General features: G+C 46.1%; 1 protein-coding gene across 7 annotated transcripts in view; it reads right to left on the reverse strand.

Moving 5' to 3' along the window:
- Positions 1 to 12,931, reverse strand: part of cfap74 (cilia and flagella associated protein 74) — a 460,813-nt gene that overhangs the window by 8,735 nt on the left and 439,147 nt on the right. For all 7 annotated transcript variants that reach the window (XM_059952433.1, XM_059952430.1, XM_059952431.1 and 4 more), the window contains 2 exons: positions 12,475 to 12,602; positions 9,013 to 9,147 (listed from right to left, as the gene is read on the reverse strand). In XM_059952433.1, coding sequence (XP_059808416.1) covers positions 9,013 to 9,147; positions 12,475 to 12,602 — 263 coding nt within the window. The remainder of the gene's footprint in view (positions 1 to 9,012; positions 9,148 to 12,474; positions 12,603 to 12,931) is intronic.

The raw sequence follows: 12,931 nt of genomic DNA on the forward strand, positions 1-12,931 counted from the left end.
AGGGGCCAACATTGTTCTTAACTATCTTCTTTCTCTTCACATAGCTAAAAAAGCTTTTGCTATCCCCTTTTATATTCCTGGCTAGACTGAGCTCATACCTGATTTTTTCTCTCCATATTGCTTTTTTAGTTAAGATCTGCTGCTCCTTAAAACTTTCCCAATCATCTGTATTCCCACTCATCTTAGCCCTGTCATACTTCTTTTTCTTTAATGCTATACAATCTCTGACTTCCTTTGTCAACCACTGTGGCCCCTTCCCCCTCTTTGAATCCTTCCTTCTCATTGGAATGAACTGCTTTTGCATCTTTTGTATTATGCCCAAGAATCCACTGATCCACTGTCTTTCCTGCCAGGGCATCCGCCCATTTAACTTTGGCCAGCTCTTCCCTCATGGCTCCGTAGTCTCCTTTATTTAATTGCAACACTGACATCTCTGATCTGCCCTTATCCCTCTCAAATTGTAGATAAAAACTTATCATGCTATGATCACTACTTCCTAATGGCTCCTTTACTTCAAGATCACTTATCAATTCCTGTTCATTACACATCACCAAGTCCAAAATAGCCTCGTTCCTGGTTGGCTCAAGCACAAGCTGTTCCAAAAATACATCCCTTAGACACTCCACAAACTCCCTATCCTGGGGTCCAGCACCTACCTGATTCTCCCAGTTCACCTGCATGTTGAAATCTCCCATAACGACTACATTACCTTTAGCACATGCCAATGTTAACTCCCTAATCAACTTGTACCCAATATCCACACTAGTTTGGGGGCCTGTGCACAACACCCATTAGGGTCTTTTTACCCTTGCTGTTCCTCAGCTCAATCCACACAGACTCTACTTCCCCTGTTCCCAAGTCACCTCTTGCTAAGGACTGAATCTCATTCCTTACCAACAGGGCCACCCCACCCCCTCTTCCCATATTTCTGTCTCTACGATAGCACGTATACCCTGGTACACTCAATTCCCAGGCCTGATCCCCTTGCAGCCATGTCTCTGTTATCCCAACAATATCGTAGTTCCCCATTTTCATCTGAGCTTCAAGCTCATCTGCCTTATTTCTGACACTATGTGCATTCAAGTATAGAATTCTTAGCCCATTCCTCCTCTCTTTGCTTAAAAGATTGTCTACTGTACCTAACCCAGCTCCTTGAACTTCCTTCGGGCTAATTGCACCCTGAATTTTGATGACCTTCTCAAGATTACCCAAACCTTCTACACATTTAATCCCATGCTCCTTCTGACCAACCCTCTGGATCTGGATCCCTGCCCCCTGCACATCTAGTTTAAACCCCCCCCGAGCAGCACTGGCAAACACTCCTGCAAGAATGCTAGTACCCCTCCGGTTCAGATGTAGACCGTCCCTTCGAAACAGATCCCAATGTCCCTGGAACAAAGACCAATTATCCAAAAACCTGAACCCTTCCTTCCTGCACCATGCTCTCAGCCTCGTATTAATGTGCATAATCATTCTATTCTTCGCCTCACTCGCACGTGGCACAGGTAGCAATCCCGAGATTGTCACCCTGGAGGTCCTGCCTTTCAGCTTCACTCCTAACTCCCTGAACTCTAAGCAGGACCCCCTCACTCACCTTACCTACATCGTTGGTCCCTACATGGACCACTACATCTGGGTTCATGCCCTCGTTCTCAAGAATAGCCTGCACCCGATCTGAGATGTCCCGGACCCTGGCACCAGGGAGGCAACATACCATCCGAGACTCCCGATCTGCCCCACAAAATCTCCTATCTGCCCCCCTAACTATAGAATCCCCTATCACTCTCTTCTCTTCCCTCCTCCCCTTTCTAGTTGAGGGTTCAACCTCTGTGCCAGAGGCAGGACCACTGCAACTCATTCCTGGTAGGTCATCCCCATCAACAGTATCCAGTACGGTATACTTATTGTTAATGGGAATGGCCGCAGGGGTGCTCTGCTCTCTCTGCCTGCTCCCCCTGCCTCTCTGGACCGTCACCCATCTGCCTAAATCATGGTTCTTTGGTGTGACTACCTCCTGATAACTCCTATCTATCTCTGCCTCTGCCTCCCGAATGATCCGTAGTTCATCCAGCTCCAGCTCCAACTCCCTAACTCGGGCTGATAGGAGCTGCAGCTGGACACACCTCTTGCAGGTGTGGTCATCAGGGACAACTGTGTTGACCCTGATTTCCCACATACTGCATATGGAGCACACCACTGCTCTGACTGTCTCCCCCATACCTGAACTGAATTAATAGAATGTCTAAAAAGCACCTAGCGACCTTACCTTCTTCCCCTCAGCGAGCAATCACACAGACTTACCGAAGTCCCCTTACGCCGAAGCCCCCTTAGCCAAAGCCCAGGACTCTGCTTCCACGGACTCCGCTGCCCGCTCGACGCTGCCCGCTCTGACAAGAAGTCCTGCCTTTTAAAGTGCGCGCTCGACGCTGACGTCACTCGCGCCTGCGCAGTTCCCCCTCCTCCACAGGTATTGACCAGGTAGGCTTAAATCCTACCTGCACAGTCGAATTCTCTGAGCTCCCAGCTGAATCACAAGCTGTAACTTGCTCCCGATTCAAATTCTGTGAGATTCTTGGGCCTTCTTGCATGCACTGAGGTCTATCCACAGATTTTTGATGATGGACTGTGGGGGCTGCGAGGGCCATGGCAAAGCCTTCAGTTTGCACCTCTTGAGGTAGTCCATTGTGGATTTTGAGGTGTGTTTAGGATCATTATCCTGTTGTAAAAGCCATCCTCTTTTCATCTTCAGCTTTGTTACAGATGTTGTGATGTTTGCTTCCAGAATTTGCTGGTATTTAATCAAATTCATTCTTCCCTCTACCAGTGAAATGTTCCCTGTGCCACTGGCTGCAACACAGGCCCAAAGCATGATTGATCCACCCCCATGCTTAACAGTTGGAGCGGTGTTCTTTTCATGAAATTCTGCACCCTTTTTTTTCTCCAAACATACCTTTGCTTATTGTGGCCAAAAAGTTCTATTTTATTTTCTTCAGTCCACAGGACTTGTTTCCAAAATGCATCAGGCTTGTTTAGATGTTCCTTTGAAAACTTCTGACGCTGAATTTTGTGGTGAGGATGCAGCAATCGTTTTCTTCTGATGACTCTTCCATGAAGGGCATATTTGTGCAGGTGTTGCTGCACAGTAGAACAGTACACCACCTCTCCAGAGTCTGCTAAATCTTCCTGAAGGTCTTTTGCAGTCAAACGGGGGTTTTGATTTGCCTTTCTAGCAATCCTACGAGCAGTTCTCTCAGAAGGTTTTCTTGGTCTTCCAGATATCAACTTGGCCTCCACCGTTCCTGTTAACTGCCATTTCTTAATTACATAACAAACCAAGGAAACAGCTACCTGAAAACGCTTTGCTATCTTCTTATAGCTTTCTCTTGCTTTGTGGTCATCATTCATTTTAATTTTCAGAGTGCTAGGCAGCTGCTTAGAGGAGCCCTTGGCTACTGATTGTTTGGACAAGGTTTGAGGAATCAGGGTATTTATAAAGCTTTGAAATTTGCATCACCTGGCCTTTCCTAATGATGACTGTGACAAGCCATAGCCCTAACAAGCTAATTAAGGTCTGAGACCTTGGTAAAAGTTATCTGAGAGCTCAAATCTCTTGGGGTGCCCAAACTTTTGCATGGTGCTCCTTTCCTTTTTTCATTCTAAAATAGTACAAAACAAAAATAATACACTAATCTTGCTTAAAATGTTGAAAAGAATGTTTCATCTTTAACTTTATGACTTTTGGAGATCACTTCATCTTCTACTCACTTAACTATTCACTGTAACAGAAATTTTGACCGGGGTGCCCAAACTTTTGCATGCCACTGTAGGAGCAGAATTAGGACATTTGGCCCATCGAGTCTGCTCCACAAGAGATTTTGCAGATTCTGGAAATCTTGAGCAACACATACAAATTGTTTTAGGAACTTAGCAGATCAGGCTGCATCTATGGAGGAGAATAAACATCAATATTTTGGGCCTTCATCAAGGCTGGGCAGGAAGGAGGCAGAAGTCGGAATAAGAAGGTAGGAGGAGGGAAAGGAGGACAAGTTGGCAGGTGATAGGTAAAACATGGTGAGGGGGTAGGTGTGTGGGTGGGGGAGAGGGATGAAGTAAGAAGCTGGGAGATGATAGATGGAAGAGGAAAATGGCTGAAGAAGAAAACTGATATGAGAGGAAAGTCAGTGATGGGAGAAGGGGAAGAGGGAGGGGACACTGAGGGAGGTGATGGGTAAGTTGGCAGAAGAGAATCAGTAAAATGGGAGACTGAATGGGAAATTGGAAAAAAAAGATGGAGGGGTAGAAAACCTACAGCACAATACAGGCCCTTTGGCCCACAATGTTGTGCTGAACACATACTTACTTTAGAAATCACCTAGGGTTACTCACAGCCCTCTATTTTTCTAAGCTCCATGAACCTAAGAGTCTCTGAAAAGACATTATTGTATTCATCTCCACCACTGTCGCCAGCAGCCCATTCCACACACTCACCACTCTCTGCATTAAAAATTTACCCCTGACATCTCCTCTGTACCTACTTCCAAGCACCTTAAAACTGTGCCCTCTCATGTTAGCCATTTCAGCCCTGGGGAAAAAGTCTCCGACTATCCACACGATCAATGCCTCTCATCATCTTGTACACCTCTATCAGGTCACCTCTCATCCTCCATCACTCCAAGGAGAAAAGGCCAAATTCACTCAACCTATTCTCATAAGGCATGCTCCCCAATCCAGCCAACATCCTTGTAAATCTCCTCTGGACCTTTTCTATAGTTTCCACATCCTTCCTATAGCGAGGTGACCAGAACTGAGCAGAGTACTCCAAGTGGGATCTGACCAGGGTCTGATATTCTCAGATATTAAATGGAACCATTAAACTAGTGTAGAGGAGGCTGCATCAGGAGCACCGGACACAGCAGATTTGCAGGTGAAGTTGGAGACCTGGAAGGACTGTTTGGGGTCCAAAATACTGGAAGTTGGAGAAATCAAGGTTCATGCTGTCAGGTTGGAGACTACCCATACCAAATATGAGGTGTTGCTCCTCCAGCCTGAGATGTTACAACATTTCCTTCCTTTCTGACTCCACATATAACAATTTTAGGAAATGAACCTACTCCACATGTTTTTCACTTCATGGGTCACCCTTTATTAATTTGTCCTCAATCCCCTTTCTTTACTTGGCACTGCCATCCCTTCTGTCCCTTAATCTCTGCCACCATAATAGACATGTACTTCCCTTTTGATCCCTCTTTTCTTTCCTCCTCCTTTTCAGCAATATAACACTTGTTAATCTCTAACCTTTTCACAGTCCAGGGAAAGGTGACTGAACTGAATTGTTAACTCTGTTGCCTTTCTAGAAAGTGACTGCTGAACTGTGTGTTTCTAACATTGTGTGCTTTACTTCCCATTTTCCGTGCTGAAACTCTATTTTTATTTGTAACTAGTCATAGAACATTACAACAAAGAAAAAGACCCTTTTGTGCCACTGTGGCAGCCCGGACATGCGGGATTCGAACCGCCATCGGTAGCCGTGGGCAGACATGTGGTAGCGCGTTTGGAACTACCCACTCAGGGCGGACTTTCCAGGGACAGTCTGATGTCACGTCTGCCCCGCGGGTCGCAGGGGCCCATGGGAGGGGAGATTTAAGCACATGATTTTGAATCAGTAAAGGCATTCTGAGTTCAGCTCTCTCTGCCTCCGTGTGTTTCTTTAGTAGCGCATTGCACACAACTACATTGGTGACTCCGACGTTCCAGACAGCATCTGGAGCCGGCGACTCAGCGACCAGCCATGAGTTCGAGCAACTCGCACAGTGCGGTCTCTCTGAAGCTCCCAACTTTCTGGGCCACTCAGCCCCACATTTGGTTCGAGCAGGCTGAGGCCCAGTTCAATATCAGAGATATTATAGCCGATGCCACATGGTACTACTACGTGGTCAGCACGCTTGATCAGGAGATGGCAGGCCGGATCATCGACTTCCTACGCCAGTCACCAACAGAGGACAGGTACACTAAGCTTAAGGCGTTCCTGATCTGTATCTGATCTGTACCAGTTCCCCAAGCCCAGCACGGTCAAGGGCCTGCAGGAGTTCATAGGGATGGTCAACTTTTATTATCGGCTCGTGCCGGCAGCAGCACGCATCATGTGACCCTTGTTCAGCCTGATGGCCAGGAAGGCCAAAGAAGTGGCATGGGACGTGGAGTCCACGGAGGCGTTCGAGCAGGCCAAGGAGGCGCTGGCAAAGGTGGCTCTGCTAGTGCACCCGAGTCGAGGTACTCATGGCAGTTACAGTTGATGCTTCTGACATGGCAGTCAGTGGAGTCCTGGAGCAGCTCGTCAAGGACCAGTGCGATCACTCGCTTTCTTCAGCTGGCACCTATGGCCACCAGAGGTGAAGTACAGTGCTTTCAACAGAGAGTTGCTAGCGCTCTACCTGGCTGTCCGGCATTTCTGGTACTTCCTCAAGGGAGTTCACCATGTATACGGACCACAAGCCCCTCACCTTCGCACTGGCCAAGGTATCGGACCCATGGTCAGCTCGGCACCCTGTCCTTTATTTCAGAATTCACCACGGACGTCCGCCACATTGCAGGGAAGAACAATGTTGTTGCTAACACACTGTCTCGGTTCTGCCTCCACTCAGTAGGCATATTGTCCTCAGGAATAGACTACGCAGCACGGGCGGAAGCACAATGGTCGAACATTGAGATCCCAGCTTACCGCACCGCCGTTTCGGGGCTCCAGTTGGAGGATGTCTCCATCGGCCTGGCAGCGGATCGACTGCTGTGTGACGTGTCTACCGGCAAACCCGACCCGTGGTACCAGCAGCATGGAGGCGCTGGGTGTTCGACATGTGCCCATCCTTCCATCCGGGCGCCCATCAAGCTGGTAGCGGACAGATTTGTCTGGCACTGTTTGCGCAAACAGGTTGGACACTGGGCCAGGACCTGCGTACACTGCCAGACCGCCAAAGTCCAGCGACACATGAAGGCTCCCCTCCAGCAGTTCCAGCTGATGCACAGGAGGTTCCAATACATCCATGTGGACATCGTCGGCCCCCTGCCAGTGTCCCTTGGTGCCAGGTATATCTTTAGCATGGTAGACAGGTTCACCAGATGGCCGGAAGCCGTACCACTCGCAGACACGGCCATTGAGTCCTGCGCCAGGATGCTCATTGCAAACTGGATCGCCAGGTTCGGCCTCCCAACGGACGTCACCTCCGACAGAGGGGCGCAGTTCACATCTGGTCTGCGGACAGCACTGGCACAGCTCCTGGGCACCCAGCTGTATCACACCACAGCGTACCATCCCCAGTTCAATGGTTTGGTAGAGCGATTCCACCGGCATATCGTCGGCCCTGATAGCACGCCTCAGGGGTCCCAACTGGACAGATGAGCTTCCCTGGGTCCTACTGGGAATCCGCACAGCCCCCAAGGAGGTCCTGGATACCTCCTCGGAGGAATTGGTCTACAGCACCCCCCCCCCCGATGGTCCAAGGCGAGGTCGTACCAGAGGCCTGAGGTTCGGAAGAAACTCCAGCAGCGGTGCTAACAAGGCTGCAGGACAAGGTAGGGACCCTGGCACCGATCCCGACCTCCAGGCATGGTCCCACGCCATCTTTCACCCCTAAAGATCTCCGAGACCGTGAGCATGTTGTTATTCGCAGGGGTGTGCACAGGTCACCTCTACAGCGGCCACACAAGGGACCCTTCAAGGTGATTCGGCACAATGGAACCACATGTGTCGTAGAGGTGGGTGGCCGGGAAGAGACTTTTACAGTGGACCGTCTCAAACCGGCACACTTGGACATTGAACAACCAGTAAGGGTACCTGCACCACGCCGGCGAGGCCGGCCACCCAGGCAAGCACACAGACTGGGGGCTCCACTCCCCCGATGGATGTTTCGGGGGGGGGGGGGTGGCACCCCACACACGCGGGACTCGAACCGCCATCAGGAGCCGTGGGCAGACATGTGGTAGTGCGTTTGGAACTACCCTCTCAGGGCAAACCTTCCGGGGACAGTCTGACGTCATGTCCTCCCCGCGGGTCGCAGTGTCCCATGGGAGAGGAGATTTAAGCGCGCAATTTTGAATCAGTAAAGGCATTCTGATTTCAGCTCTCTCTGCCTCCATGTGTTTCTTTAGTAGTGCGTTGCGCGCGACTACATCACCCTATTATTTTGCCTAGTCCCATCAACCTATACATGGACCATAGCCCTCCGTATCCCTCCCATTCATGTACCTACCGAAACTTCTCTTAAGTGTTGCAATCAAACTCACATCCATCACTTTCACTGACAACTTGTTTCACACTTGCACCATCCTCTGAGTGAAGATGTTCCCCTTAAACATTTCACTTTTTACACTTAACCTACGTTCTCTAGTTTTAGTCTCATCCTACCTTTGTGGGAAACACCTGCTTGCATTTACCCTATCTATACCACTCAAATTTTTGGACATCTTTATCAAATTCCCCCTCATTCTATGCTCCAGGGAATAAAGTCCTAATCCATTCAGCTTTTAACTATATCTTGGGTCTTCAAGTTCTAGCAGTATACAATAATCATACAATGATTGTAAGTTCACCAAATAGTTCACAAGATTATTGTCAAATAAAAGGCCCACTTATTGGTAAATTGTACATTTATACACTTAACTTTAAACAAAAACATACCATATTACATAAACTATTTAACTTGCCATTAAAAGATTTAATTAAATATAAAACTTCAATTTATTAGAATGGAACTTTAACTAATTAATGCACCACATTCCTTAACTTTTAAAGCTAATAAGATCACTCAGCAGCAAATCATAAACAGAAGAAATTTTGCAGTTGCTGGAATGCAGAGTGAAACACAAAAACCCTAGAGGAACTCAGCAAGTCAGGCAGTATTTACGAAAATTAATAAATAGTCGATATTTTGGGCTGAGACTCTTCATCAGTCCTGATATATAACAATCAGTAGCAGCATTCAGTGCTGGATGGTTGAGTGAAGACACCAAAGGACTTACATTATGACCACTAGGGGGAGCCCAGCTGACAGTAATTGTCTTAGTGCTGCCAGCCTCCACCACACCTCGGACCGGATCAATGGTGAATCCTTTCACGTGAGCAGCCTGTGGACTGTCAATGATGAACTCAACACTCTGCAAAGACAAAACCACCAGTTGAGGTAGAGATTTTAAATCACAGAATCCTAGTCTCAACATCTTCCCTGGGCCAAATTACAAAGATAGTGGCTATACAGTATTTCATTAAGAGTTTAAGGAGACTTGGTATGCCACTTACGACTTGCAAATTTCTACAGATGTACTACAGAGAGCATTCTAACTGGCTGTGTCACTGTTTGGTATGGAGGGGCTATTCACAAGATCAGAAAAAGTTGCAGAAAGTTGTAAACTCAGCCAGCTCTATCGTGGGCACTAGCCCTGTGGCAATGAGGACCTTCACCACCCAGGACATACCCTCTCCTCATTGCTACCTTCGGGGAGGAGGTACAAGAGCCTGAAGAGAGACACTCAATATTTCAGGCTTCTTCCCCTCTGCCATTAGATTTATGAAAAGGAAATGAACCCCAGTACGCTACCACACTATTTTCTTTTTTTTTCTTGCTCTTTTTGACTACTTATTTAATTTTTATATACAGTATTTTTTTAATGTAATTTATAATTTTGTAAATTATGTATTGCACTGTACTGCTGCCACAAAAGAGTATTTCATGACATATGCCAGTGATTGATACCTGAGCTGTGAATTAGAGCTTCCTTTTAATTGCTAAATACTGATTTTGTGAAATGAAGTATATTTTTTAGTTCCATATTGCCCTTCACAAGTCTAGGATTTCCCAGTGCACCTTACAGGCAATATCCGCACAGGCTCCTGGAGGTGGCCCAGATCATTTAACTTGTTAATTTTACCCTTGAATTTGGTCATCTTTCAATATATGGGTTGATAGGTTGAATGAGCTAGTGCTTTTCTACTTGGAGTAAAGGAGGATGAGAGGTGACGAGAGAGCTGTATAAGATGATGAGAGGCAGAGATTGAGTGGACAGCAAGAGACATTTTCCAGGGTGGAAAAGACTAATACGAGGGGAATAATTTTAATGTGACTGGAAGAAAGTTAAGGGAGATGTCAGAAATAGATTTTTTAAACAAGGAGTGGTGGGCTTGTGGAGCATACTGCTGGGATATGTTGTAAAGGCAGTAACTTTATGGATGTTTAGGAGGCTCTTAGATAGGCACATGGATGAGAGAAAAGTGGAGGGCTATGTGGTGGGGGGTGGATTGATCTTGGAGTAGGTTAAAAGGTTGGCACAACATTGTGTGCTGAAGGGCCTTGACTGTGCTGTAATGTTCTATGTTTTATGTTGTTTGAGGTTTAGCAGGATACAGGTGAGATAGAAAGTCGGGTGGAGTGTTAGTGGATGGAATTTAATTTGGAAAAGTGCAAGATGAGGAACTTTAATGAAGTGAAAATCAGGGTAGGACAAACACAATGAATGGTAGGGTAGTAAGAAATGCTAATGCTATTAAAGCTCAACCCATAGTTCCCTGAAAGAGGCAATGCAGGGAGATAAGGAGCTGAAGAAGGCTTATGGCATGTTTACCTTCATAGTTTGGGGAATAGAATATAAAAGGAGGGATATTATGTTAAAACTACAAAACACTAGAGAGCATTTAAAGTATTGTGACCAGTTCTGGTCACCACATAGTGCAGAGGAGATTCTTCAGGACGATTTGGACAAGAGAATGCAGATGCTGGAATCTGGAACAATACACAATGTGCTGGAGGAACTGAGTTGAGCAATGTCTGCCTGGGGTGGTGGTGGAATCAGATGTGATAATGACATTTATTTTGTTTTAGAGATACAGTGCAGAACAGGCCCTTCCAGCATCCCACCAATTTATCCTCTAGCCTAATCGCAGGTCAACTTCCAATGACCTACTAATTAGTATATCTTTGGACTGTGGGAGGAAACCAGAGCACCTGGAGGAAACCCATGCACACACAGGAAGAAGGTACAAACTTTCTTACAGAGGACATCAGAAATGAACTCTGAACTTAGACGCCCAAAGCTGTAATAGCATTGCGCTAACCACTATGCTACCATAAGTGCTAAGAGGCTTTTAAAATGACACATAAATAAACAGTACTGTGTTTGGCACAGAGATGTGGCCAAAGGGCCTGTTTTGTTGTACTGTTCAAAGTTTAAAGTTCGAGGTAAATATATTATCAAAGTACTTATATGTCACCATATAAAACCGAGATAGGTCTTCTCCTATCATTTCGCATTTCCCCCTCCCCCAATTACTTTCAAATCTCTTATTATCTTTCCTTTCGGTTAGTCCTGATGAAGGGTCTCGGCCTGAAACATTGACAGCGCTTCTCCCTATCGATGCTGCCTGGCCTGCTGTGTTCTACCAGCATTTTGTGTGTGTTGTTATTTGAATTTCCTGCATCTGCAGATTTCCTCGTGTTTGCTCTTTAAAAACCAAGATTTGTTTGTTTGTGGGCATACTCAGAAAATCAAGGAAAAATCAAGGCCTACAGGGACAAGGTCCAGCACCTGGCCACATGGTGTGATGAAAACAACCTGGCCCTTAACACCCAGAAGACCAAGGAGATCATTGTGGACCTCAGGCATGCTAGGAGCCACACTCACGTCCCCATCTACATCAATGGAGCTGTAGTGGAGCGTGTATCAAGCTTCAAGTTCCTCGGTGTCCACATTTCCGAGGATCTCACCTGGTCCCTGAACTCCTCCATCCTGATCAAAGAGGCGCAACAGCACCCTTCATTCCTATGGAGCATCAAGAAAGCTCACCTCTGTCCCAGGATACTGAAGGACTTTTACCGTTGTACCAGTGAGAGCATACTCACCAATTGCATCTCAGTGAGGTATGGCAATTGTCCCGTATCGGACAGCAAAGCACTCCAGTGCACAATTGCCCAGCAGATTATTAGCACCCAATTGCCCACCATTGAGAAAATCTACCATAAACGCTGCCTGGGCAGGGCGAAAGCATTATCAAGGATACATCTCACGCTAACTATGGACTTTTTACACTCCTTCCATCCGGTAGGCACTACAGGAGCCTCTGCTCCCACACCAGCAGGTAAAGGAAGAGCTTCTTTCCTGAGGTTGTGACCCCGCTGAACCTCACATCACAGCTCAAAGCAGTATTGCACCCATATTGTACTGTATCAGTACTTTTATATTTGTGTGCTGTAGCACCTACTTTTTATTCACAGTTATTTTGTAAATAACACTATTCTTTGCATTTCTGGTTAGATGCTAACTGCATTTTATTTGGCTTTGTATCTGTACTTGGCACAATGACTTTGAAGTTGAATCTAATCTCATCTAATCTAATAATGTTTGATCTAATTTACTTCTTGTAACTTTAAACACTTTTAAATAATTTCTGGATATGCCTTGTTACATATCTACAATTCAAAAGAATGTGATTACCTTTTTTCCAGCAGCCTGAGTTGATCGGATACATCCTACCTGGAATTCCCTCAAAGCAGTGTTGTATTTGTTGTCAGACTTGATGCTTTTCAAAGTGAGCAGAACTGACTTCAGTGGCTGAGGGATATCTGTGGACAATAGTTACAGAAATTCACAGTATAAGCTCCTCAAACTGAAAACCATGGAAATACCTCTCTTTGTGAAGTTAGAAAAACACTTAAAATTAGAAAGTGGTTTTGGATTCTGATGAATTAATCCAAGGTTCTTTCAAAAGTCAGGAAAGAAGCATAAAATTTATTGCTTCATGATTATTTTATCAATGTATTATTTGCATCAAATCAAATCAGCAAGGATTGTACTGAGCACCCTGCAAGTGTCACCATACTTCTGGCATGCCAACGTAGTGTGACCATAACTCACTAACTCTTACCATACGTCTTTGGAACATGGGAGGAAA

This window comes from Hypanus sabinus, chromosome 27, assembly GCF_030144855.1.
Source record: "Hypanus sabinus isolate sHypSab1 chromosome 27, sHypSab1.hap1, whole genome shotgun sequence".
Lineage (NCBI taxonomy): Eukaryota > Metazoa > Chordata > Chondrichthyes > Myliobatiformes > Dasyatidae > Hypanus > Hypanus sabinus.